This window comes from Naegleria lovaniensis (assembly GCF_003324165.1).
Source record: "Naegleria lovaniensis strain ATCC 30569 chromosome Unknown tig014, whole genome shotgun sequence".
Classification (NCBI taxonomy): domain Eukaryota; phylum Heterolobosea; class Eutetramitea; order Acrasida; family Naegleriidae; genus Naegleria; species Naegleria lovaniensis.
Window position 1 is genome coordinate 212,946 of NW_025407835.1, and position 26,695 is coordinate 239,640.

The following is a 26,695-nucleotide window of genomic DNA, read 5'->3' on the forward strand; positions in this document are numbered from 1 at the left end:
TAACGTTTTGCAGTAAAATATTCAAATTAAAAATGTTGTTTTCAAGAAGTGATAACTCACTCGTCCATGATGTCCAGTCCGAGAATCAACTGAACGCCACATTGCCGATGAAAGCTACGACTGATTTTGATCATCAGGAAATCAATAACGTTAATGATTCTATGAATGCTAGTATTGCTGCAACGGGAGTTGACTTTCATCCGATTGCTTGTCTTCAATGTGAGTAGATGCGGGATGATGAAATAATTTAGAAATTATAAACATGATGATCATATAATTTTTATGAAATGTCGAATGATGAAATCGAATATCTCGTACAAACATCAAATTATGATGAACATGTTTATAAAGGCCGACAATTACACAAGAAGGTAAGCCCCAAAGAGAGGATAATTACGTTTTTAATTTTAAAATTCATTGCAAATTATTGTCATCGTTAGTGTGATAAACAAATGCCAGCGTGTAGTACCTGTATCCGAAAAGGATTGGAATGTACAGTATGTATTTCCTAAACAGATATTATTTATTCCCACTTCAACATTTTTCATGATTCTATCTGTCATGATCTATTTGCTCGTGTGTGTCATCAACGATGGTATGGCTTCAATTCTCATTGTCACACATATCACAGTATAATATACCTAAAAAACGAGGAAAAGGTTCCGAAGCTTACCCCACCAAAACGAATCAAGAAAAACGAACAAAAAAGAGAAAAGAAAACAATAATGCGGATGTGACAACAACAGCTAGTACCATACAGCCCATTCAAAATAATGCGTCCTCTACTCCCGTCTCTGCTAAAAATTCAATAAGCAACAGCACTCCTAGTTCTTTACTTAAAGTTGGACAAATTTCACAACAAGAAAACTCTCCATTACAGGTCATTGATTATTATTTCTGCTTTCTTTGTCAAGGACATCCTTTAATACCCAAGGCTCAGATTCAGCAATTTGTACGAAACGTGTTACCAGAACTTGAAAAATCAATGCAACGAAAACCACTCGAATTTGAACAAATTCATCCCAAAGATGAAGAAAAAAGATGTCTCTATGCATTTTATTTAGCCACACTTACATGTTATTATCAATTCACAGCTCAGCTTTCTCTATCCGATGAAACATCAAAAAGAGCGGAAAGAGAAATTGCCAAGTTATCAATTGATTTCTACAGAAATTTTCTTTTTGCTGGAGCATGTCATCAAATGTCAATTTACTACACAGGAGAGGGAAACATGCACCGAGCTAGATATTTCCTAAGTCTAACGAATTATTATCTTTCGGAAAATAAGAAGCGAGAATTAACTCCTCTTGAAAGAAATTTGAAAAAACATCGAGTATTCATTTCATCCGATGTTGACAGCTCAAGTATGGATACTGTGGGAAGCTTTGGATTTTTCCTTGAAAAGATGCCTTATTTGTTTGAACTTTCGTCAGACAAAAAGTTGGAAGATGCATTACCTCCAGGTGCTCTCGAATACGTTAAAGAAGAAAATGTCACGTCCGATAATTACTTAATCTACATGCAAATTATTGAACTTGTTTTTAATGCAATCAAATCCTATAAGGTTGAATTAATTCGTAACATGGTGGATTGCCATTCAGAGCAGTTCTTTAAAGGCCAACATTTACATGGAGCATTGATTGTCGAAGGAATCAAATTTGTATTCCTTTCGAAAATTCCAGAAATTGCTAAAAATTTAATGGAAGAAATAGCTCTCAAAATATCACTCATGTCTGAACATGAACTCTTTCAGTAAGTAATTAATATATGCAATGATTTACATTTCTCATTTCTTTTTAATATGAATCATCATTCAACCATCTATTCTTCAACCATATCATTTGTCATGATTTTCTCGTAAAATCCAATTCATCCAATGTAATTAATACCATCCATATCATTGACACAAATGATGAAAAATGACATCAAATATTCCTCTTTCACACAGATTTGCAAATCTAGGAGTCTCTGGAAGTATCATGAACGTTTCAGCCTATCATTTAGAAATTTGCAAACTCATCGAAAGTGGTCGACGTCCAAGAAAATCCACTCTCACCACAACCTCTCAAAAAACACTCCTTCTCGACTACTTTGCCATTCTCAAAAAAGATTACAAGGCATTATCCTTATTGACACGAAAATATCGACGTCTTTCTACCAAATGTCAACCTCTCTTAGAAGAAATGGAACACTTTTTATTGAACTATGATCTCAATGATGAATCTCAATCCACCACTTCTTCATCTAGTTCAACCACGACCAATCCTTCCACATCAACCACGAGTAGTAATAGTAATAGTCATAATAATAGTAGCAGCAGTGGTTCTTCATCTTTTGCTTTTTCAACAGCAGCTAATGCTTTTTCAACACCAATGAATACAAATAATAATAATACTACTACCACAACGAATACTATTGCTACGAATGATACTACTCCGTATTCCTATCCTTATCGTGTCATGATGGCCAATCCTTCCATGAATCATTCATCATCCTATCATCACGACATGATGAAATCTTCAAGCATGGAAAGTCGATACTATGATGCATCTCCTCCACCTGTATATATGGAACCAACGACCATTACAGCTCATACTTTGGGAGTACCTTCTCAGAATAATGTGATTCTTAGTGCCTTATTACAATATGTGGAAAATATTGCAAAGAGCGTACGAGAGAATGCTCAAATAGCTAATGAAACGCCAATTGTCATTGATGCATCGGGAGTTATGAGCAGCAACACTCCACAAAGTGATGATAGCAGTCAAATGGATTCTTTCTCTGACTTTATGTTTTAAAAAGCTGTAAATGGTTCAACATGACATTTATTTTTACTTTTGAAATATGTATTGATTTATTGAAAAAAATATTTGTTGATCTTGACATAAACTCTTTCGAAAATGTTATTTGGTTTTGTCCTATCACGTAGTCTTTCGAATTTGATCGGAGCATTGTATCCTGCTTTTAAATCATTTCAAGCTTTAAAAAGTGCTGGTGAAGATGATGACAAACAATGGGTGAGTTTTGATGACGATCTATCATATTGACAGATGAATGATGATGATGCCGACAATTTATGGCGTGATGATGAAATATTGAAAATATTTGTTTGAATCTCATTCAATATCGAATAATAATAATTTTTCAATAATGACCAATGTGTAATGATGGATCATTTGAAATGAAATATATGAACCTGCTCATATTTTGGTCACACTCAACAGCTCACTTATTGGAGTGTCTATGCTTTTGTCATTACTTTTGAATGCTTTTTTGAATGGTTGATTTATTGGATTCCTTTCTATTTTGAAGCCAAGATTATTTTCTTGGTGTGGTTGATTTTCAATGTCAATACAAAATTCGGTAAGTGAGTTGTGGGAATCAGAATAATTTTTTGTGACAAAAAGGATGTCGAATGGTCACTGGAAATGAACAATAGGAGGAGCTCACTTTGTTTATTCGTGCTATATTGAACCATTCCTTGAAAGTAGAGAAAAAGTTATTGATGAAATTTTGAATCAAATGGGTCTATCGTTTTTGGATTTGTCATCAAAAAAGGTGACAACAACCGAGCAAACAACAGAATCAAATAAGGACAAGTAAAAAAGACACGAATTTTTGACTTGTGGCCACAAGTATTTTACCATTTCGTAATCTGAAAATTTCACAACAGTAAAACACAGACACAGTTTTAACCCAAACAATCGTTATCATTGTTTAATTGTAAATGGTTGCTTCAAGGAGAATGGGTTACAACTTGTAAAAATTAGAAGAGGCAGGACTTTTCACCTTGATAATACAGTCTTCATTAATCTCTTCCCAATTTTTCTGTGCCTGAACTGAAATTTTTGTTTGTAAAAACTCTCTTAAATGTGGGTTCTTATCAAATGGATTGGATGCATCAACGTGTGTAACGAGAAGATTCTTGAGTTCAAGTGCTAAATTCTTGTCTTGTTCTGACAGCATGGACATTTTGTCGATATTAATTTCCAAAATTCGAATATTTCCACGTCTTTTTGTGTGAACTTTGATGAAAACAATTCCATCGTTAAGAAGAGAAGAAATTTCTGGAGTCATGTTAATACTGGATGGAATGTGTGGTATGGAGGGAGTTGATGATTTTTTGTTGCTATTTGGTGGAGATGTATCATTAAGAGATTTCAAATTAGGAGAAGAGAGAGACGCAGTTGGGTTTGTGCTAAGTTTGGTTGAATCATTAGCGTTGGTGGCGCCGTTAGGATGTGACTTCTTTCCTAAAATCCAATTCTTAAATTTGTTGAGAGATTGAGAGTGGGCTTGCGTTGGTTGAGGCTTGAAAGGAGATTGGTCAAAGCTTAAATCACTTTCCACATCGGCTGCAGTTCCTACTGAGCTCTGTTGTGCAAAAAGAGCCGTGAATGATTTCTTCTTTTTCGAATTTCGTTCGTTCATGGAAGAGTTGTCGAAAGGATCCGAAGTTGATGATGGGAATGATGCTTTCACAGTAGGCTGCTTGTTGGGCGTCGGTGGTGGTGGCTGTTTTTTGTTGCTTGCATTGCCTCCAATCGCTACAGTTGCTCCATTAACAATAATGTTATCTTTTGCATTTTCTGGAATGTAAAAACCAAGCATTCGTTGAACCTTGTTTTTTCCTCTCAGATTCGAAACAGTATTTTCCTGTACGTGTTTTCGTAGAAGATAATTTTCAAACGAAGAGCTTTCCAAAAAGAGAGGAATAATGTGGTTCTTCAAACTAATATTCACTTCTGTAGTGACAATTTCGAAAATATTTGAAGAAATCCATTCTGACAATTGAAGTCGTCCATTCACACCCTTATTTCTTTCACAGGGCGTCAATAATGATTCCATTCTTTGTTGCATGTTATTTCTTGTCTCACTACTCAAGTTCAACTCTTGAATTGAACCAACCTTGATGTATTTCTCAAAAATTTTAGATGCTTTTTGAAGAGCAGTCTCGTACTCCATCAACAAGCTTGGAACATCATTCACAACAGCATTGATACATCCAAGTCTAAAGGATTCCTCCTCCTGTAGAAAGGTTACCAATTCTGTGTTGTGTATTTCAGTAAGAAATTGAAAGAATATTTCTTTAAGCTGCTCGTCAGCCATAATTGATGTAACAGTGTATGAAATTGCTTTTGACTTTCTTCTACCACCAGCGATTGATCGTTGTGAAGGCCTTCTCATTAGGAGAGGAGACCCAACTCCTCGTGGTGACTTGCCTGGACTCGAAACCAGACTTGCAGCATGTAGTGGGGAAAGAGCTAAATTCGTTGTGGTTGTTGAAGTACTGTTATTAGGGGACAAGTGAGAGACCAATTCTGACAACTCTTGTTTTGAATGAATTTCTGATAAAATTCGGCAAGTATCCTCAGAGGGAGCAGAACATGAACCAGATCTAGCACGTGAGAAGGATAATTTTAGCTCTGGGTTATTCCTCGTACTCACTCGCCTTCTTCTTTCGAGTATTTCATCCCCAAATTGAAGGTCTTCTTGTTCGCTGTGCTGCATAATGACGAGCGGTGACGTTGGACGATCATCGAGTGAAACCACAGTCCTCACAAAAGTAGGTTTAGAATCGTCATCATACTCTTCAAAATCTCCATACACGCATTCATCATCCTCGTCATCATATTCCTCAAAATCATGGAATGGGTCGTCATCATAGTCCTCTTCCTCATTCTCGTCCACTACTGCAACATCCGAAGCAGCATAGTCAGAGGAAGATGGCGAAGCATATGCATCACCGTTCAACAGTTTGTCAAAATTTCGTTGAATGGGACGCTGAGGGAACATGGCATCTCCATGACGATGAATAGCAACGATGGGAGAGTAGCAGGATGACGACGTAGAGAACTCGCTGTCATAGTCACACGAGTCATACAAACTCGAGGTGTGGTTGTTGATGTTGGCCATTCTTTTTTCTTGCGTGTCAATTTTCGCTGATCTCAAACACTTTTGGGTGTTGTCGGATGAATCGCTTGGAGGAGTCAAAGTCTCTTGCCTTACTGGATAACATCGAGAAGCATTGGCTGGTTGGTCTGAAATGCTACTTGACTGAGAAATTGCCCTAAAGTGTTCATCAAGCTGTGAAAAGTCAAACGTCTCATTTGGGTTTTCAGCATTGCTGCGAAAGATGGCTCTGGATCGTCTTTTGTCAAACATGGCCTTTTTCTTTTCTTCTGGGTCTAGCTCACTTTTGTTATTGCTTGCCATCCGTTCCTCTTCTTGTTTTAATAATTGAATGATCTTGTTGTTGTTTCTACCCAGTGTGTTGCTCTTGTGGTTTGGGATGTTATTGGAGTGTTCAACGTGTTCGCTGGAACTGTCTTGAGTGTTGTTGTTGGTTGAATTTAGAGTACATAAATTTGTTGAAAGAGACCGTGAGGTAGTATTAGTGGTGTTGTTACTACTAGCGGTCATGGAAGAAGGCAGTATTGGAGTTTGGGAAGTGAAATGTTGAGGAAGAGGAGGTCTAGAAAGGGATTTTGATTTGGAAACTTTTTGAACCAGTGGAATTTCTGAGGAGTTGCTGATACTTCGTATTCGGGTTGGTGGTGGTGAGGTGGTATTTGGAGAGGAAGGAGTGGTGATCACACCTTGTTGTTGTGGTGGTGTTTGGGATAAATTTGTAATGGATGAGCTTGTTAGAGTGGGTGATGTGGTGGTTGTATTGGAAATTTGATCATGATTGAACAAGTAGAAGTGATGGTTCATATTATGCGAGGAAGGCGATTGTGGTGATGTTGTTGTTGGAGAGGAGACTTGATGATGAATGACTTTGAATCGAGTCGTGCCAGTTCTGGATGAGAGAGTGGAAAACTTTCGTTGTTGAAGGCTAATAGATCCCGACTCGTGCGTTTTGTTAAGAATGGTTGAATGAGAGGATGGAGAAGATGATGCCGAGTCCAAGCCTGGAACCCTCTCGGAGGAAGATGGGGATGCTGCGGAAGCCACACATGTCGTGATCATCCTATATTAACTTATTCTTCTTTGATGAAAACAAAGAGAAATGATAGAACAATTTCAAGAAAGGAGAAGCAGCAGTCGTAGTAGAACACAAGAGAGAGCGTGTGCGTGCAACACTCTTTTCAAAAAGGTTTTTCAGAGGTGCGTATGTGTGGTCGATGATACACTGCTTGAAAGAGCTCTCAGTATAATGGGTCGTGGGTTTTTTTCTCTAGAAAAGTAAGGGTTTTAGCTGCGAAAAGAAATTGATGTGCTTGATGAAAAGTAATGTGTGCACAAGTATCTCTGGAGAAACATCGACAGATTTGGATCTAAATGAGAACCAAGTCGCCTGATTTTTCATTGCCATAATATAATATTCCCTCTTTTCTAATAGACTCCTTTCATTGTTCTCATCTCAAAATTGATCAATGCCAATAAATACCCAAAGAAAGCATTTACTATGTTATTAGTGCTTGTTGAAATTGAAAAGTTGAAAAAAAAATTTCCTTTTCCAATCAAGGGACATGAAATTGAGCATGTAAGCAATCAACAGGATTCGTTTCCTGTTGATTTTGAATGTGAACAGAATGAATAATAATAATATCGTATCAACTTCTATTGATACAACATGTCATTGAAACAACTCTCGCATTCGAATTGATTGAATTTTCATTTGGAAAAAATGTTTGAAGCAATCATGAAAGGATTGAATTCTGACCTGCACACACAGAAGGATCATCCCCATCATGAAGGAGCATTCCGAACCAATGCAGTGTTAGATATTTATGTTACCGTGGAATGTTCATTGAAGGAATTATATACGGGATGTATCAAGAGAAAAACATTTATTCGGAAAACGTTTGTAAATCATCAGAGTTTGGGAATGGTTGTTGAGAAGTGGGTAGAGATTCCGAGAGGAACAAAACATCATGCTCGGATAGTTTTTAAAGGAGAAGGAGAGTTTGATGATCGATGGTCTGAAAGTGGAGATTTGATTTTTGTGGTAGAGCAAAAGGTGAGCCCGAATGATGTGTTGGAGAGAGTTGGATTTGATCAGGAACATTTGAAAATGGTTCATAGAATTAGTTTAAAGGATAGTCTTACGTTGGAAGAGGTGAATATTGTTGTGGATATATTCGGCTTAAAGAAGTTAAATGTCAAAGTGGATAATAGAAATAATGTTATTTCACCACAGTATTATCATGTGTAAGTGTTTGAGAGCGTAAATTTATTCCGACGTTGAATTCAACAAATATTTAATATTTAATTGTAAAATATTAATACCTTGGTTTAAAAATTTGAATATTCATGACATGATGACAAAATTAACAACAATGATTTCATAAATTATTTAAACCTTCAAGCATTCACAATGAAGGAATGCCCATGGAAGATGGAACTTTTGGAGATTTAGTAATTTCTTTTAAAATTGAATTTCCTAAACTATCATCTGAGCAATGGCAACAAGTGATATCAATTTTGTCAAATGATGATAGTGTAGAAAATTCAGAACATCCTGCTGGCAAGAGCATGAACAGCAATTTATTCTCACACAACTCAAAGAAATCATGGAGTCAATATTTATTCAGCAAGAATTTATCCAGAGCTCAACAATATTTTTCATTCAAACATGACAGAAAGAGTAGCGATGAAAAATAATCAAAAGAAATGCCATCCTGAAAAACTATGCTCAAGTCCAACCCTGATTACTTGGATAATGAATAGATGAAATGTCAGAATGGAAAAAGAACCTACCATCAGTAGAAATTTTCATTGAGATTCAGCTCTCAAAAAATTTGTTCTATGAAAAAAGTTATGGTTTATTCAATATCATACAGGGAGAGGGGGGCGATTTTTGAAAGAGGTTCCTTGATTTCATCCAACTTGACAATCTTTAACAGCTTGTCATTGGACATGATTGCCTCAAACCCCTGCTTTCCAAAATTATTGTCGAGAAGAGACAATTCGAAAAGTGTAATCTTCTCAACTCTAGACAGCATAATTGCTCCTTCAATTCCTATATAATTGGCATTCAATTGCAATACTTCCAATCCAGAGCACAATAAACGACTATTACAAAAATGTTCCATTCCCTTATTGGAAATCTTATTGCTATTCATTTTAAGCGACTTCAAGTAGGGCATGTTAAATTTAGAAATAGCACTCGCTCCAACAACTCCAATTCTGCAATTAGAAATATCCAAATGCTTGAGTGAATGAAGAGATGGACTCTTGGTCATTAATTGAATACCAGCATCTCCAATTTCTGTACTCGAAATGTCCAATCTCTCTAAATAATCCCACTTGGGTATTGCTTGAAAAATATTTTGTGTGAACCTGTTCATGGACAAGATCAACGTTTTCAAATGAATAAGGTTCTGACTTGACGAAAACATTTTTTCATATTCTTTGGATTCATAGGACGGAGTTTGTGAGAAGCATGAAGACATGTCAAGATGTGTTAATTGTGTCAGGTATGGACTCGATGCCAAATATGAAAGAACTATAGCATGTGGGCCAAGATCAATACGTCTCAAACTAAGATGTGTTAAATTTTTACATTTTTCACTGGCACACATTGCCTTAATGCCTTCATTGCCAACTCCACTTGCATCCAGTACCAACCTTTTCAATTGATCCAAACATGACTTGTCTGAAAATAAAATCCTCACTCCTGTGTCCATAATAAACGTTTGTTCAAAATTTAAACTTGTAATATTCTTCATGGATGCACTCGTGATCAAATCCTCCATATTTGTTGTTTCATTCGAGGTGATACCATAGGAATGGAATTTAAATTCCAATTCCTGTAATTCGGTCAGTACGGAACTCTTTCCAATTATTGACAATGCCAATGAATCGGTTCGGAAAAAACCAGAACGTCCTCCATTCATGACTAACCGTCTCAACCGTTTCATGTTGGGACAATGGACAATGCACTTTACATCTTCATCTTTACCAATGATCCAAAACGGAAGTTGAATGTCTACAAATCGATCGGCATAACGATTTTCTAAACATCTCTTGTTGTTGAATGTACGGTTTGCATCACCCGACCAAAACAATGAAAAATCTACTCCGTAGAGATCAATATCTTTCAATGATCTTCTAAATTGTTTACAAATCAGGGAACACACTTGAATGTTGAAAAAAGGAGGTAAATATTCTAAAATATGACCAATAATTTCGGACGGGAGCCATGTCCAAGTTTGTTCCGAAAGATCTTCCGAATCCAAATAATCTAATGAATGATCAATAGCTGATGATTTGCTAGTACGGGATGATGATTCTGAAAATAGTGATTTCAATGTTTTCAAAATCATTTTCCTAAAACATGACGTAACAATCTCTCCTCGTCCAAACGATGAAGAAGTGTGCAATCAAATTGAAGGCGTGTGGGCAAGTTCAGAGTTCTCGCTGACAAATTTTTTTCACTCAAAATTTCGAATCAATTGTACGAACTATTTAAATATTTGAATGAGAAAGTTGGCGCAATCCACAACATAGAGCAAACCAGTCCTCTCATCCAGACACAATCCAGTGGGTGATGCATGCCTTTTAACGTCTTTTCCTTTCACATCCACTCTTTTCACAAATTCTCCTTTTTCAGTAAAAACAACAAGAATACAACCCTTAGCTTGTTGTTGTTGTTCACATACCAAAACATGTCTTGACACCGAGTCAAATACCATTCCATCTGGATGCGTTAAATACTCTCCTCCAAATTCACGTATGAGTTGCCAATCGTCTTGGTGATTGTTGTGAGCGATTCGATGAAAGTTGTAAATACGTTTCGACTTGGTAGCAGAAACAAACAGTTCAGTATCTGTATCGTTCACATCAATGTCAGAAAAACATACGGGAGTATGTTCAAAATAATATCCTGTCGTATTTTCAAAATGTTGGATTCGATAGAGAACTTCTCCAGTCAATGATTTTAAAGCACTGATACAAGTATCATACGAGCATACATATAAAACATTTTTTGAGAGGACATCATTATGCGGAGAGCAGACCATTCCCATCGAATGAATTTCAGGTTGATTCCAAATATTATTTAAATCTTCTCCGTTCATTATTTTGTTTAAATCATATTTAAAAACACCTCGATCACCACCGTAGATTAATGCATCACTTCCTTTGCCATCATAATTTTCTTCAATATCAAAATAAAATGCAAAAGCAGCTGGAAAAGAGTGAACTTTTCGATGAGAATTCAAATCAAAGCATATAAATTCAGTTACATTGAGAGCTACAATACAATTACAAGCATGAGATATTCGTGTTTCAAAAACATTTGGCACCTCAATAACAGCAACGGGATCAAAATTCATTGAGAAGGAAATCTTTGTTTTGAATTTTCGCATCTTGTTTTTGAACGCATTCATGATAACAGCATCGTAACTCTCTGATCCGATACGAATGAAATCATGAAGAGTGATCTGTGTATTACACAGAGGCTCTTCATCCAACAATTTTACTGCTTCAAGTTGCATCATTTTTTTTGTTAAAATCCAGACAACAAAGAATTGGAATGATATTGGTTGAGAAAATTGTACTATTATTATGTATTTACAAATGTTACCAATTCTTGTTGTGTTTAGAAAATTCTTCAATAGATGTGAAAAATGAAATAATGGATGGTAATTGTGAACTCATGAACATGTATGAGCTTTGAGTCTGAGCAATTTGTAAATAATACAAATCATCAAGACCTTCTTCATATTTCAAATTTTCAACCATCTTGGAAATTCCTTGTAATTGGGATTGAGCTTGTTTCAGAGAGGTCACATGATTTCCATTGTTGGCCAATAATTCACTCACGCTCTGCAATACTGGACAAATGTTCAATAAATTTGATAACATTTCCAACTTGACAAGTGCCTTCATGGATTGAGAAATGTGAATCGATCGTACTTCTTTTAAGAGTGAACTGTCTTTGGATGTCTCTAATTGTACAATGGTTTTTTTGAGAACGTTCACATGATGAGCACAGAGTTGCGAATAGGTACAAGTTGAATTTGGAACGATGGTGTTGGCGAGTGAAGCAAGACCGTTAGTTTTCCATTGTGATTCCACAGTTTGGATGAATTGATTGGCCACTTGTTGTGCATGCGTAATTGGAGACAATTGTTGATAGAATGGTTGAACAATTTGAACAATGTTAAGCAATAACTTGAAACTGTCAGTAATGAGTTTTTGAAATTCCTCTTTTCGTGTTTTAACATCCAGTGATAAGGGATGAAATTCATTCATAAATAATCGATAAGTTTGCAGAGAAGAAGCAATATCCTTATGATCAACCTTGCTCAACTCGTTCAAAAATTCCAAATTTGGAGTTGCATTTCCACTCTCAATCGAATAAGAGTGTTGCAATAATGACATCCATGTCACATTGGAATTTTTAAAGTTGAAATTATGTTGATCCAATTCAGCGACAGATCGAACATGATGGTCCAAAGTATCACATAATATTTGAATTTTTCGAATGGCTTCTTTTCGTTCTTGTCTTAGAGTTGGAACAAGTGACAAATCTAAGGAATCTAATTCTTCAATTCGTTTAAATAAATTTTCACTCATGACACGAATTTCTTGTATAGATTTGAAACCAGTATTTGACATTTTCTGATTTGCTTCCGATAAGGTTCGTTGAGCCTTCTCGGAATATTCAAAAAATTTCTTTTCCATTTTGAAATGGTTGTGTGTTGTTGGATGATGCTGATGAATAAAATCGCAAGATCAAATTAATTCGATCCGTGTCAAGTGAGAGATGAGTATTCTTAGTATTTTTTTTAAATCTTTAAATAGATATAGTTCGTTCTTGCGTGAAAGTTTAAAATTCGAAATAACATTCGGAAAGGAAAACCGAGGAAATGGGAAGTTGAAAATTATTTATAATGAACAAGGAAGGACAATTTGCAATAACTTGTTATTCAATTTTCAAGGTGTACTATTTAAAAAATAGACATTGTCTTGCGATTATAGATGATTCGTGACAATTTTGAATCAATTCAGACGCATGAAAGAACCCAAATATGTCCCTGTCACTATTCAAAAACTAATCTCTGACCAAAAAAACAATCACAAAAAATTGAAACATTTTCCACCATGATTCGTCATCTCCAAAACATCAATTGGAAACGGTTTTTATTGGGAACCTATGACAAGGCCAATATTGTCCCAGGTTTTCTCAACTTGCTCACTTTGTGTATGATTGTATTAATTCTCACAGCCATTTCAACAGCATTTACAAGCGAACATCAATATTCAATTCCGATATGGTTGATGGTCGTGAGTGGTGTGAGTTTTGTGTGTGCACAATATTCTCTCGTTTCACATGCTTTGGCTTTTTTGATTGTTTTCATGTTATTGAATGCTGCTTGTTTGGGATTTATTTGTTATCAAATGTATGTGATCAATTCGACCACGTTGGGTGTGTTGTTTAGTTTTTTGGGAATAGGTCAATTGAAGGCGATTGAAATTTGGGGATTATTTTGGTTGGAGATGAAACAAGAGAGACAACAATCGGGTACCAATGATGAAATTCATGAAGTGGATCCTCAAGATCAACACCAAATATTGGAGGATGAAGAGGAGAGAATTTAAATGTCATTGTGCCATGGATAGGAGCAAGGTTGTTGTTCTATCTGTTGTTAATATTCACACAAATTTCTAAATATTATTGCATGGTTCATATGCTCGTTGTGTATATATATATATATATTTAATTATCCAATAATTATTCCTAACAATCGTGAGAGGATATTGGAAGCAAGTGTCCCTAAAAAGGATGCATTAATCCTCAATTTCATCGTCTTCCTCTTGTTCGATCGATCCTTCTTGAGAAGTAGAGTCATTCTTTCTTGACTCTGCAATACTCATCTTGTATGTTCTGTTTTTGCCAATGCTTAATTCGTTTTCATGCAAAAATTTCAAGTTATTGTCGGTCTTGGCATATTGTACAACATTGTATTTGAGTAATTCGTTGAATATCAACGGAGCAATGATGAATCTTGCTCGTTTCCATAATGCAATAACGGCAACTGCTTCAAAAATTCGAATTGAGGCATACATAATGTTGAACGATGTGGGTGTGAAATCAATAATGCTTTTCCAAAAACTTTGTTGTTGCAAATCTTGGGTCACGTAGAAATTTTCAATTTTACGAGAATATTGTTGTGTATGCAAGATGGAAATCATGATATCTGCAATCGTGGGAATTGCTCCAGCAAGACCTGCCCACCATCGAACATGACTCAAAAAGATCTATTTGTTTCATCGTGAAAATCATGCACAATTTTAAGAGATTGGTCAACAAGAACACAAGTGTCTACTTACGGCTGGAGCATTAGCTCTCTTTTTCCATGAGTTTGTACAGTAAAATACGGATGATAATATTGCCACTGGAAGCATTCCTAAATTTGCTTCAATGTCACTAGACCTTATATTGGTCTCTGATAGCTTCAACTTGGTTACAGAGGTCTTGCTTTTCTTTAAATTTTCAATATAATTCTGAATGTTAGAAATATCAACACCACTTTTAGCTGAGAATGTCTTTAGATAGTCGTCTATTTTAACCTCATCTCCTTCAAAGAAGTTAAACATTATTTTGGACCCAATTTCTTGAAAATTGTCACTACTATCAGTCAATAAAACGTCAAGCGCGTTCAATACATTCTGAGGACACTCCTCTCTGAGAATTCTTTTTCCTGAAGGAGATGATAAGATTTTCTCAAATATTACTTGGCTCATTTCTTTAGTGAGAGGCGTCTTAATGGAAGCAGCAACCAATGATAAAAAATCTCTATTCCATGCGAAACGATTAATAAAATGTTCAAAATTCATGAGACTTATAACCGTGGCGAGTGTATCTTTTTTGATTTCAATATTCATGTCATCACAATTGAGTTTGTCCACGAGCTGATCGGTTTTAACATTCTTCAATGATGGAAAGGCACCAAAATTGTCAGAATAAACTTGCATCACTCGTAGAGTGGCAATTGCAGATTTCTGTGTCATTGTCTCTTGCTCAAATAATTTTCCCACATGTTGTTTAAAATATAATCCATAGCGAACGTATAGCACTGCAATAATAGACACAATGGCAGCAAATGCAGCCCAATAATAATTTTTTGGTTTCTTCATCATTTCATTCAAAAAGTAGGGAGTTAGTTGGACGGATGTTTTCGGAAAGTATGCAAGTGTCTTTTCCTCTAAAACTTCTATTTTGTTTTTCAAATTGTACACTTGTGTGATGAACGATGATGATGCAGAGGAAGGTATCTGAGAAGCCTCGCTATTACTTTTCGATGCCAGGTGATCTTGTTTTGCAATGTTGTTATTTTCCGATGACTCATTCATATTCTCATTCATATTCTTGCTTGTAAATCTCTTCATCATTGTGATGGATATGGCTACATGATTATTTCCAGTACAATTCATCATCGGGAAGGTTGTCCTCATCAATTTACATTCATGATTGAATTTGAGAGGGAACCGATAACGAAGCATTTTTTCGTTTTTTAAAACTATTGAAAGCAAGCTTCTCCTGTAAGATTTGTATTACATTTTAATAGTTCAATATAACGGACAAAACAATCCTTGTTTGATCAGAACTTCTTCTACCTTGGACTTACAAGGCAGGTTTATTATTCCATGTCTTTTACAAAGCGAGGTTCACATATGTGAAATTTCAAAACCAACCAAAACGAACAAATTTATCCGATCTCTTGAGAAACAAAATCCATCAAAAAAATGTGGCCTGGAATTTCACATCAACAACAAAGCATGCCAAAAGCTGCTTTTGTCAGACCACCCTCTTTTCTTGTCTGTTGCAGCCTTGTAGTGTTTGCTTTCCTTTCAATCATCATACAATGTCTTGAATTACAAATCCCGAAAGATGCCAATAACAAACATGCTTTCAATCTTACGCAACAACAACAACAATTGTTGAACTTTTCCATTCCGGTAACTCCTCCAGCCAATCTTTTCACTGTTGTGAAATTTCCAGAATTTAATCTGAATGGAAAGACCAAACTAGATCTCGTTCTTGAAAAGACTCCATACGGAACAAAAACTCTCTCACTCGAAGAAACTGTGTTCACAAATGCACAATTTGCGTATGCAGGTCAAGATAATCGAGGATGCCATCAATCGAGTGGTAATTACTCCATTTGGAGAACGGAAACGATTGATACTCAACAAACCATTGAATTTTTAATGACGGAATTACAAGATCGATTGTCAGGCAAAGTGTTTAGTTATGGAGCGAGTGCCGATGCCATTAGTGCCTATTTTCAACCTCGTGTGAAATCTCCATATTTGGCTGGTCAATGTTTGGTCGTAGGGACTGCCAATGTTCACAAATTTGTCTATCAAAATGGAGCCTTTCGTCAGCAAGACATTTCCATGTGGTTACAACATTTAGCTCGTCAACCACAAAGTTTGCCCATCATTATGGAGCATGAAGGAATGAGTGAGTTTTGGGAGAGTAATACTTTACGAAGGTCAGTAAGTGATTGTCAATTGTCATAAGGCAATAATAACCCATTGATTGATCATTTAAAATATATATCTAACTTCAGTGGTGAGAATGTTACCTTTCCATCACTGCACATGGGTGGATGGAATGATTTGTTCTTAGATGGAACTATGAATGCCTTTAGTAAGTATTTGAAAATCTTGTACAAAATTCTTATCCAACTGTAATCAATCATGAATGGATGAATGCACACTTACACATACACTAGAAATGTACAGAGCCAATCGTCCCCATGACACCTATCTCATCATTGTTCCTACGGGTCATTGTCAAAAATCAGAAATTTCATACCCTGAACAAGAACTCATGCTTCATCCAGAAGTGTTTTGTCCCTATCTTTTCAAATATTCCTCTCTGCCATTTCTCGACAAGGTCACTCTGTATATCATGGGACCCAATAGTCTTCCATCTTCGTATGAACATGGTAATTATTATGTTACCTTGCCAGATTTTCCAGAAACTGAACCTTTGCACTTGTATCTCACTCCGAGTGGACAGTTATCGCGAGACCAACCACCTCCCTCAATGTCTTCCAATCTGACCTATTTGTACAATCCTACCAATCCAACACCAACCTTGGGTGGAAATAACCTATTCGTTGCAACGTGTGGTCCCTATGATCAGAGACCGAATGAGGCTCGTCCCGATAATCTCATCTTTACCTCTGAGTTGTTTGAACAAAATACTTTGCTGATGGGAAGTATGACTCTTTCATTAAGGTTCTCCTCGAATTGTACCGATACAGATGTTGTGGTACGAGTCTCGGATGTGTATCCAGAGCCAGACTCACGATCCATGTTATTGAGTGATTCCATTGTGAGGATGCGATGGCGTCATGGCGGCTCTGAGAAGAAGCTTCTCATTCCCAATGAAGTGTATGAATTGAATATTGAATTGTGGCCAACAGCGTACCTGGTTCTTGCCAAGCATCGACTTCGGGTGGCCATTACGAGTTCGAATTATCCACGATTTTCAGTCAATCCCAATAATGGAATGGATTTGAGGCATGATCGAGTGTCGTCGTGGTCGTCGTCGAGTGTTCATGGAACGATGAGGAATAGAAATTTACAAGAGACCACTTCTCCCAATGAGAAGGAATGGCCCTTAATTAATGCTTTGAATACTGTGCATCTGGATGGTAGTCATCCCTCTGTATTGACTCTCCCTCGAGTGAAGGACATGAATATGATACAACAAGCTCGACAACGATTTGAGACTTTTCATAAGCAAAAACTCGAGCAATTAGTTACCTCCATGAAGCTCCAGAAATAATGTAAGGGTGTTTCATGGTCGAGAGGTTTGTAACCTCGATCTTTTTATGACGGAATGGAGCACTCTCTCCCAAAAAGTCAATGTTATGAATTCTTCCTTTTATGATGTCCATTTGATATCGATTAAAACATTCAAAAATTTAGAGACACTTTGCTGGTGGTGATCACGAACGTTTTGTCCTTCTATCCGATTATCATTGTTGCAATCTCGATTCCTGTCCGGATCTATATTTCCCAATCATCATTAAATTATTATAACAAGTTTTAATCATCATCAGCACACACACCAAGAAATGGAATCGACATCATCCACACCATCCGCAGCAGTGCTCGATCAACCATCCAATTTAAAACCAATCATCCGAGAGAAGGGACTAGGTATCTTGTCGGTCATTCCCGATAGTGGAATTATTGAATTGATCATTCCGTACTTGAGCAAGTCAGAAATTTGTCAAGTGGCACTCGTATCAAAAACTTTTCTTGTACTGAGTGAAGATGACAAGCTATGGAGACAATTGGTGTTAAACGAATTTGAGGGCAATTTTTGGTATCAATTTTGTTGGAAATATACCTATATCCACACGTGGTATGCAAAGCATCGACCCAATGTAGAATGTCCCTACAAGGGATACACTTCCACACTTTATACCCGATGGTCTAGAAGTGGTTATGAAATGAATCAATTTGAAATTCCCTTTTCACACATTCAAAGAATTTCTGCCGATAGCATTACCTACGAAGAATTTTTGGAACGATATGCCAAATTTCAAGTACCTGTCATCATTACTGGAGCTCTCAACACATGGAAAGCAATGGAAAATTGGAAGTTTGATAAATTCTTGGATAAGTATGGAGAGGTAGAATTCAAGACCGATCAAGCAGTTTCACACTTGTATCCTCATTATTCTGAACTGTATCAACAATATTTGCAAGACAAGAAAGAAGGAAAAGATCTCAGCAAATATGACAATGAAAGACGACAGGGAAATATTAAGATCAAATTCAGAAATTATTATCATTACATGCATAACAATAAGGACGAAAATCCAATTTATATTTTTGACTCCAAGTTTGGAGAGAGAGATAGTAGACTCGTCGACGAGTATGAGGTTCCACAATTTTTCAAAGAGGATTTCTTTGAGCAGTGTCTGGATGCAGAGGAACGACCACTCTTCAGATGGATTGTGATTGGTCCTGCAAGAAGTGGGTACGTAGCTGAAAGTACTTGTTTTAAATTTTTAATGGTTTTTGCATTTGATAATGACACCTCTATATTATTTATGGAACACCTTTATGATAGAACTCAATTTCACATGGATCCATATTTGACATCAGCATGGAACGCATTGATTTGTGGAAGAAAACGATGGCTCTTTTATCCATTAAATCATGTAAGCGAAGATTTGGAAGAGGCCATCGAAGAGATGAAACACGCAGAACAAGAAATGATCAAAGAGAGATTGATGTTCGAGAAGCAAGTCAAAACTCAATTACTTCATGAAGGAAAAATTGGCAAAATTTATGAGGATGAGTTTGAAATTAAGGACTCTAACAAACCTATTCCTAGCTATGTACCATGCTCTGAACCTTTGGAATGGCTCACCGATGAGTACTATACTGCAATCAATCAAGGAAGAAGACCTTGGGAATGTATTCAATATCCAGGTGATCTCATCTTTGTTCCAAGTGGATGGTGGCATATGGTATTGAATTTAGATGATACCATGGCAGGTAAGTAATATTTGGTTCGTCATGCAACAACATTATTAATAATTACATTGGATCGCTCGTTATTCCTTCGCAAAAAATCTGTACTTTAAACACATTTTCAAATTCTTGACAGTCACTCAAAACTTTTGTGACACTTCCAATGTTCATTTGGTCTATGCCGACGTGATTAAGAGAAATCCAAGAATGGCTAAACTATTGAGAAGAGGTTTGGCACGAATTGGTAAAATTGATCTCATCAAGCCATACATTTCAGAGGAGGAATATCAAGATGCCATCACCAAAGCCCATGAAAAGGATCCCATGAAGTAGTAAACCTCAAGTGATTTCATTCAGGGGCTATCAATAATACCACTGTTCGATATGCATTACCATATCATTTAAAAAGACAATCATCGTTCTAATGAGTTCTTTACAGGGCCTCGTTTCTCATCCCAAAAATAAGCATCAACTGCTCTCCTCAAAAATGCCCTCCTCACAACATGCATCACCCATATTGAGGTTTCACCTCAAACATCACAGCATGTCCATCATTAATAATATATATTTGATTGTGTTGATTATAATACTTGTTGCTATGAAGTCAAGTATGGCTCAAAGTAGAACATACACTGTAGCAAATTATACGGATGAAGAAAATTTGAAAGGTTATCCGGATCAGTTGGGATACTCGTTAGCCTGTAATCAAGATGGTTACATTTTGGCAGCATCAGCCCATGGAAGAGATTCATTTTCGGGAAGTGTTTTTATTTACGACAAACTATTGAATATCTACAAAATGAACTGGAGACCAGAAAGCAGTGATAAAAGCTCTCAGGATGAATTTGGACAATCACTGGGCATGTCTTTGGACACACGTTACCTTGTGGTAGGAGCCGATTCGAATACGGTATCGGGAAAGACCAACGCAGGCTCAGCCTATGTCTTTTATCGAGGTGCTATCAATGCCCGTTTCGATCAACAAGCCCAATTACAGGCTAATGATTTTCAAGCTGAGGATTACTTTGGCTTTTCAACTGCCATCTCTGGCGACGGTAATACTGTTGCAGTCGGAGCTGTGGCTACCACACATCCAAGTACTAAGGCAACAGAGGCAGGGTCTGTCTATATTTTCACAAGATCAGGAAGTGCCTGGTCACAACAAGCCAAGCTCATGTTACCTGATGCTAAAGAATACGACTACTTTGGATGGACTGTTGCCATATCACATGACGGCAACACATTGGTTGTGGGAGCTCAAGGAGTCACCTATGACGGTGTCAGATTCAGAGATGAAAACAATACTGATCCATCCGCTCCTGTTCTCAACAATGCAGGAGCTGTATTTGTATACACAAGAAGTGGTTCTCAGTGGACTCTGTTGCAAACGCTTTTAGCTTCAGATGCTGCCGCGTGGGATCAATTCGGACGAACAGTTTTCATTTCCAGTGATGCAAGACTGCTCATGGTTGGAGTAATGTACAAGCAAGTGAATGGAGCAAAGAACGCTGGTCAAGTTTATGTTTATGAGAAGAATCAGGAATCTGGAGTGTATGAGGAAAAAATCAAGCTCACAGCTTCTGACCCTGCAGAGTATGACTACTTTGGCCATTCTGTATCTTATTCCATTAAGAATGACACCATTGTTGTCGGCGCCTTTAGAAAGACAAGTGAAGACGGAACCAAACCATATGCAGGAGCAGTGTATGTGTTCACAAACCCTGATTCCAATGGATGGACACAAAAAGCTAAATTGGTTGCTGCCAATGCACAAGCTCACGATGACTTTGGTTATGCAGTTGCCTTATCTTCTAATGCTTACACACTCTTTATCGGTGCGCCAGGAAAAACATTGGGCGGAGTTGGAAACACCGGTGTAGTATATTTCATGGACCTGACCTCAATCGTGCAAGAGTGGGAATCGATGAACTAATGTTAATGTACTTGTGAAAATCCCATTGATACAATGGAAATACTCAAACTACATTAAATTTCGATCGATTCTTTCTCTCAATATTAATAGCAGATGGATACATTTGTGACATTGGTGATCAATGATCATCTGGTTCATAAGAACAAGTGACTCAGATGTAATATTCCACCTCTATGCGTTCAATTTTGTTAGATGAATTGTTTAACGTCATCTTCCACCTCAATGAGTTCAATTGCGCACTTCAAGTATTCAACATGATGAAACATGTGTTCCTCCACTGACAGGAATTCAAAGTTAAATACAACAACAAGCATTACTTGAAAAAACAACATTGCATCCCAACACCAATCATCATGAGAATTGGCTATCCTTGTATGTGTAAAACCCTCCAATTGACCACTTCCAACACTACTCGCCTCAAATCCCTCACTCCCGAAAAAGTCAAAACAAAATTACAACAAAACCTGAATCATTTAAAGCAAATATTGAAATTCAATGCCGAGCAACGATTATTATTCTTCCGAATGGGGAGTGAATTTGTTCCATTTGCTTCACATGCTCAGGTCCGAGATCCCACCTTTCAACAATCCTTCCATTGGAAAGAACACTTTAAAAACGAATTGGCTGAAATTGGTCAATTAGTTAAAACCTATGGCATCCGATTGAGTATGCACCCTGATCAATTTGTCTTGCTCAATTCTCCTGATTTGGAAATCTTTGAAAAATCCGTACAAGAATTGCAATACCATGCAGATTTAATGGATGCCATGCAACTCGACTCGACCCATAAATTTCAAATTCATCTCGGAGGTCGTTACGATGATAAGAAGAAGAGTATGCAACGTTTCGTGGATCGGTACCTTACATTAAGCGAGTCCATTAAGGCGCGTTTAGTGTTAGAGAATGATGATCGTTTGTTCAGTTTGGAAGATGTTTTATGGGTTCATGAACAATGCGGAATACCCATTCTCTTTGATACGTTGCATCATGAATGTTTGAATACGAATGGAGAGAGTTTGGAAGAGGCTTTCCTAAAAGCAGCTGAAACTTGGGATCCCGAACGAGATGGTCCTCCCATGATTGATTATTCGGATCAGGAACCGAAGGCACGAGTGGGTAAACATCGATCGTCCATTCAGGTGAAACATTTTAAAAAGATGATTTGTGATCGTTTGATGAAATGTAAATGGAAGAAGAATCATGAGGAGAGTTTTATTGATTTTGATGTCATGTTGGAAATTAAGGATAAGGATTTGAGTGCAAAGAAGGTACTTGAGGTATTTGAGAAGGGTGTTGCAGAAAGGGAAAATAGTAGTGGTGAGCCAATTGAAGAAGGTGATGAGAATGACGGGGAGAACAAAGAAGATATGGAACAACAAGACATAACACCAAGAAAGGAAAAACAATCTAAACAGTCGCAAAAGAAGAGAAAAGAATCAACCTCAACAAGAGTTTCCAAGAGAAGAAAATGAACAGTATTTGTATAAATAGTCAAGCTCTCTACTGGTTGAATGAAACGAAAACCAAGGTTGCCCAGCGCACTTTTTGTTTTTTACTCCAAGAACTGAAATTATTATTCGTTTAATTGTGACTCCAACCAATTACTTCTTTGCCGCGGCATCATCCACACCTCGATAGACATAAATTTGATTCCAACCTCTCTCTGCCACCAATTTATAACCATGTTTAGCCATTCCTTCAATTTTCAAACCAGTTCCATGCAAACCTTCATAAATTAAATACAATGGTCGATAACCACTTCTCATCATTTCTAATAAAATGTTGAGATCTTGTCCTTCTGCATCAATTGACAAGGCTGTGAATTTTTTAGGAAGATTATATTGAGCTGCAAAGGTAGAAAAGGTCATGGTCTTGACCAGAATTCCGTTATTGGTACTGTCACTGGTCACATCCAAATGTTTTTCATCTTGTTGAGTGGCAGCATTTACAGGACCAGCAATAGCTCCTGATTTCTTATTGTCAACAAAAAATTGCATTCCCCAAGCATCCGTATCATCTCTATTTCCCAACACAGACATTCCATCCTGTGAAGTAATGGCTGCCTCAACAAATTCAATTCTCTGTTTCATTCTAACAGCTCCCTTATCTCCAACAAATGATTTTCTGGCTCTCTCTAAATTATATTTACATAATTTCATATTATTTGGAAAAGGTTCCACTAAAATGGCATCAAATCCCATTTTGATGAAATTAAAAGAATTGGAACCACTGAGACAATCATGAGCTCCAATATCAACAATGGTGTGAGTATTTCGAATTTCAGAATTCTTTCCATTATTATTATTATTACTAGTTTCATAATGATAAAAATCTTCATTATTCAACATGTGTCGAACGAGTGCTGTAAATTCTCCATCGTGTGAAGTATCCATTCCTAAAAAGAGTTTTGGTTCATTCTTTTCGAGATCGTATAAATAGACTCGATCAATGACTTGATGTAATAAATGTTTTAAATTTCCCTTTCGAACGAGTTGTGTGATTAGTAAATCAGGAGCCGAGTTCATGAGCCAATTTCTGGCCATGACAAATGTCAAGTAGCCAAATATGGTAAATGCAATAAAAAAACCAATAATTGTGATACAAAGTATTTTACAAAATGGAAAATTTGAATCCATTCCATTCCTTTCACTACCCGATTTGTTTGAATCGAGTGATTTGGACCATCCATATTTTGACAAGATTCTTCGTGCCACCAATTTCAATCGTTGCAAATACGAAGTGCCACCCAATGTGACATTTGGCATGATGGGTTCTTTATCATAATTACAAGCAACATCCGAGAGACGACTCTCCTCATCATCCACTTGTTGATGGACACCCAATTTTGTATTCAATGATGGAGATGACGAATGGGTAGGATACGATCCGTTCGTCGTGGCATTTCTCTGAGTGAGCATTTTGTAAATTTGTCAAAACGATTTAACGAAAAAGTTTTTTGGGAGTTTTTTTTTGTGATACAAAGTTTGTATTGGCTGCTGTACATCATGACGAAGAGTTTAAAGAAAGTTTTGGACAAGTTTGGAAATATAATGACTATTCAAGAACTGTATAAAAGAAGAATGGAGATACGAGAGAGAATTATGATCATTTAATGATCATTAACAACATCTTAATATTCAGAACGTTATCATTAGATCCATCTCGCAGGAATTGTAAAAAAAAATGTTGTTCCTTCCTGTTGGATTCATCCTTTTCCTTGTAGTGATCGTGATTTATTTTTTGATACGGATCTATATCATTCAAGGACCCACTACGAATGCTCTTTCTGAATCATTGAGGAACCCTTCTCACAGATTATATAATATTCTCATTACTGGTTGTTCCGATGGTATTGGAAGATTTTGTGCGGAAGAATTCTATCGGCATGGAATGAGAGTTTTTATGGCGTGTCGGAATGAAGAAAAAACTCGACGAGTCATGCAAGAAATTGTCAATCATTGTGAAAATTTTGATTTGAAAGGAGAATTACATTTTTTGAAATTAAATCTTGATGAAATGGAGAGTGTCAAGCAAATTGCTGACGAATTTTTGAAGAGTGGATATGTGTTGGATGTTCTAATTAATAATGCTGGAAGTTTATTGAGTGAAATTAGCTTTACATCGAGGAAGCAGCCACATGTGGAAACAATGTTTCAGAGAAATGTTCTTGGTCATCACTTGTTGACAGAATTATTATGGAATAATTTGGAGAGTAATGTGAATGGAGCACGAGTGGTGAATGTGGCTTCGAATGCTCATCAGTTTGTGAGCGAGAGAGATTTCATTGTTGTGTCGCAAAGAAGCAACTCATCACCCAAACAACAACTTTCATTGTCTCAATATGTGAAAGAGCCAAGAACAAGATTTCTTCCCAACATCCTTTCTACATTTGAAGTGAACAAGCAATATGGATTGACTAAATTGTGCAATATTTATCAAACACATTATTTTCATGAGGAGAAAATTAAGAATAATCCAAAGAGTAAGGTCACCATTAATTGCTGTCATCCTGGAGCAATTAAAAGTGCCTTCTCAACACAATTTGCTGGAGCCTTGCCGTTTATATTGTCCAAAGTCTTCTCGCTGATTGAATATTTGTTTTTTAAGGACACAAAACAAGGATCACAAAATACCATTCATTTGGCATTTTCGAAACAAGTGGCGGGCATATCAGGTCAGTATTTCGATGATTTGAAAATTGCCAGACCATCTTCTGCTGCCCTCAACAACACTCTCTACGCGGATTATGTGAAAATTTGTAATGAAATGTGCCAACCATTTCTTTATTAAATATCTGTTAGAGTCGTCTCTTGGCTGATCTTCTCTAGGTTGTGGAAGTAACACATTGCAGCATGCTCCACTAGTTGTGTCAATTATGATATTCGTAGGATCATCTTGTTGTTTCATTGGTCCGCATCTCGGTCATGGATTTATTCATTGTCCTCAATTTCAACATCGTCATCTTGTTGATGTTTCTTCTTCTTGGATTTCGAGGAGGATGTGTTTTGTAATTTCATTTCATTCTCCATCATGACATCTTGGTTAGCCTTGAGTTCTTGCATCTCTGCAAATCGTTTAGCAGAAACAGGAGCATAAATTAAATCAATATTAGTCTTCAACTCTCTAGCCACTTGCATCTTTCTGACCTTGAGAGAAGGAACCATTCTCTTAAAGTAGTAGGCACGTTGTCGTTGTTCTTGCACTTCGGAGACTCTCTTGATGGCATGGATCGTCTTGGCATACAATTCTCTGTCGTATTTGAGTGGAACATTTCTCTTCTTTTCAAATTCAAAGGTACTATCCACTGATAATTCCTTTCCGTTCTTTCTACGGTAGGCTTTGGTCCATCGCAGTCGGTTTGGATTCACTCGTCGTTCAAAGAGTCTACGAGCCTTCTTGGAAGAAAATCTAAATACTTTGCCATCATTTCTAACAAAGGTGATACCATGTCCTGGGTACATTGGAGCACCCGATACTGAGCATGTTTCAATACGCATTGTGTGATGATGATTTTATGATGATGATGAGGTGTCAAGTAGGTTAAGAGGAGGTGATGAATTTTTTTCAAAATCAAAAAATAAAAAACTTCAAATAATTTGTTGCCCTTGTTTGTGATTTGTCAGCGTAAAAAACAAGGTTTGCCATAAGGACTTATGTCGTTTTCAGTACCAATAACCAAGCTTGATGATTCTTGTGTTCAGATATGAATGTTGATAATACCGCAACATGTTGTGAAAAACAAAAGGCCTCCTCATGAGTCTTCAAAGACAGAAATCACAAGACAGTCGTAAC

The 26,695-nt window shown here is 36.8% G+C and overlaps 16 protein-coding genes across 16 annotated transcripts; 9 read left to right on the top strand and 7 right to left on the bottom strand.

Moving 5' to 3' along the window:
- Window positions 1-32: 32 nt before the first annotated feature.
- C9374_001578 (uncharacterized protein) lies at window positions 33-2,798 on the top strand (the record flags this gene model as incomplete). Its single annotated transcript, XM_044690900.1, has 5 exons — window positions 33-219; window positions 352-371; window positions 441-497; window positions 632-1,752; window positions 1,949-2,798. 5 exons carry the CDS (start codon window positions 33-35, stop codon window positions 2,796-2,798), a joined length of 2,235 nt encoding a protein of 744 aa, XP_044551238.1.
- Window positions 2,799-2,900: 102 nt separating this feature from the next.
- On the top strand, window positions 2,901-3,603 carry C9374_001579 (uncharacterized protein; the record flags this gene model as incomplete). The annotated part of the gene is made up of 3 exons (XM_044690901.1): window positions 2,901-3,017; window positions 3,225-3,363; window positions 3,440-3,603. The coding sequence occupies 3 exons, from the start codon at window positions 2,901-2,903 to the stop codon at window positions 3,601-3,603; spliced, it is 420 nt and encodes a 139-aa protein (XP_044551239.1).
- A 147-nt stretch (window positions 3,604-3,750) lies between these two features.
- On the bottom strand, window positions 3,751-6,972 carry C9374_001580 (uncharacterized protein; the record flags this gene model as incomplete). The annotated part of the gene is made up of 1 exon (XM_044690903.1): window positions 3,751-6,972. One exon carries the CDS (start codon window positions 6,970-6,972, stop codon window positions 3,751-3,753), a length of 3,222 nt encoding a protein of 1,073 aa, XP_044551240.1.
- Window positions 6,973-7,633: 661 nt separating this feature from the next.
- On the top strand, window positions 7,634-8,610 carry C9374_001581 (uncharacterized protein; the record flags this gene model as incomplete). Its single annotated transcript, XM_044690904.1, has 2 exons — window positions 7,634-8,157; window positions 8,316-8,610. 2 exons carry the CDS (start codon window positions 7,634-7,636, stop codon window positions 8,608-8,610), a joined length of 819 nt encoding a protein of 272 aa, XP_044551241.1.
- Window positions 8,611-8,771: 161 nt separating this feature from the next.
- On the bottom strand, window positions 8,772-10,274 carry C9374_001582 (uncharacterized protein; the record flags this gene model as incomplete). Its single annotated transcript, XM_044690905.1, has 1 exon — window positions 8,772-10,274. One exon carries the CDS (start codon window positions 10,272-10,274, stop codon window positions 8,772-8,774), a length of 1,503 nt encoding a protein of 500 aa, XP_044551242.1.
- Window positions 10,275-10,412: 138 nt separating this feature from the next.
- C9374_001583 (uncharacterized protein) lies at window positions 10,413-11,450 on the bottom strand (the record flags this gene model as incomplete). Its single annotated transcript, XM_044690906.1, has 1 exon — window positions 10,413-11,450. One exon carries the CDS (start codon window positions 11,448-11,450, stop codon window positions 10,413-10,415), a length of 1,038 nt encoding a protein of 345 aa, XP_044551243.1.
- An 82-nt stretch (window positions 11,451-11,532) lies between these two features.
- C9374_001584 (uncharacterized protein) lies at window positions 11,533-12,639 on the bottom strand (the record flags this gene model as incomplete). The annotated part of the gene is made up of 1 exon (XM_044690907.1): window positions 11,533-12,639. The coding sequence occupies one exon, from the start codon at window positions 12,637-12,639 to the stop codon at window positions 11,533-11,535; it is 1,107 nt and encodes a 368-aa protein (XP_044551244.1).
- A 420-nt stretch (window positions 12,640-13,059) lies between these two features.
- On the top strand, window positions 13,060-13,557 carry C9374_001585 (uncharacterized protein; the record flags this gene model as incomplete). Its single annotated transcript, XM_044690908.1, has 1 exon — window positions 13,060-13,557. The coding sequence occupies one exon, from the start codon at window positions 13,060-13,062 to the stop codon at window positions 13,555-13,557; it is 498 nt and encodes a 165-aa protein (XP_044551245.1).
- A 189-nt stretch (window positions 13,558-13,746) lies between these two features.
- C9374_001586 (uncharacterized protein) lies at window positions 13,747-15,462 on the bottom strand (the record flags this gene model as incomplete). The annotated part of the gene is made up of 2 exons (XM_044690909.1): window positions 13,747-14,217; window positions 14,290-15,462. 2 exons carry the CDS (start codon window positions 15,460-15,462, stop codon window positions 13,747-13,749), a joined length of 1,644 nt encoding a protein of 547 aa, XP_044551246.1.
- A 243-nt stretch (window positions 15,463-15,705) lies between these two features.
- Window positions 15,706-17,764, top strand: C9374_001587 (uncharacterized protein; the record flags this gene model as incomplete). The annotated part of the gene is made up of 3 exons (XM_044690910.1): window positions 15,706-16,457; window positions 16,536-16,615; window positions 16,701-17,764. 3 exons carry the CDS (start codon window positions 15,706-15,708, stop codon window positions 17,762-17,764), a joined length of 1,896 nt encoding a protein of 631 aa, XP_044551247.1.
- Window positions 17,765-18,056: 292 nt separating this feature from the next.
- On the top strand, window positions 18,057-19,803 carry C9374_001588 (uncharacterized protein; the record flags this gene model as incomplete). Its single annotated transcript, XM_044690911.1, has 3 exons — window positions 18,057-18,970; window positions 19,064-19,494; window positions 19,607-19,803. The coding sequence occupies 3 exons, from the start codon at window positions 18,057-18,059 to the stop codon at window positions 19,801-19,803; spliced, it is 1,542 nt and encodes a 513-aa protein (XP_044551248.1).
- A 154-nt stretch (window positions 19,804-19,957) lies between these two features.
- Window positions 19,958-21,403, top strand: C9374_001589 (uncharacterized protein; the record flags this gene model as incomplete). The annotated part of the gene is made up of 1 exon (XM_044690912.1): window positions 19,958-21,403. The coding sequence occupies one exon, from the start codon at window positions 19,958-19,960 to the stop codon at window positions 21,401-21,403; it is 1,446 nt and encodes a 481-aa protein (XP_044551249.1).
- Window positions 21,404-21,756: 353 nt separating this feature from the next.
- Window positions 21,757-22,875, top strand: C9374_001590 (uncharacterized protein; the record flags this gene model as incomplete). Its single annotated transcript, XM_044690914.1, has 1 exon — window positions 21,757-22,875. The coding sequence occupies one exon, from the start codon at window positions 21,757-21,759 to the stop codon at window positions 22,873-22,875; it is 1,119 nt and encodes a 372-aa protein (XP_044551250.1).
- Window positions 22,876-23,004: 129 nt separating this feature from the next.
- On the bottom strand, window positions 23,005-24,321 carry C9374_001591 (uncharacterized protein; the record flags this gene model as incomplete). The annotated part of the gene is made up of 1 exon (XM_044690915.1): window positions 23,005-24,321. The coding sequence occupies one exon, from the start codon at window positions 24,319-24,321 to the stop codon at window positions 23,005-23,007; it is 1,317 nt and encodes a 438-aa protein (XP_044551251.1).
- Window positions 24,322-24,586: 265 nt separating this feature from the next.
- Window positions 24,587-25,693, top strand: C9374_001592 (uncharacterized protein; the record flags this gene model as incomplete). Its single annotated transcript, XM_044690916.1, has 1 exon — window positions 24,587-25,693. The coding sequence occupies one exon, from the start codon at window positions 24,587-24,589 to the stop codon at window positions 25,691-25,693; it is 1,107 nt and encodes a 368-aa protein (XP_044551252.1).
- A 140-nt stretch (window positions 25,694-25,833) lies between these two features.
- On the bottom strand, window positions 25,834-26,400 carry C9374_001593 (uncharacterized protein; the record flags this gene model as incomplete). Its single annotated transcript, XM_044690917.1, has 1 exon — window positions 25,834-26,400. One exon carries the CDS (start codon window positions 26,398-26,400, stop codon window positions 25,834-25,836), a length of 567 nt encoding a protein of 188 aa, XP_044551253.1.
- Between the last annotated feature and the right edge of the window lie 295 nt (window positions 26,401-26,695).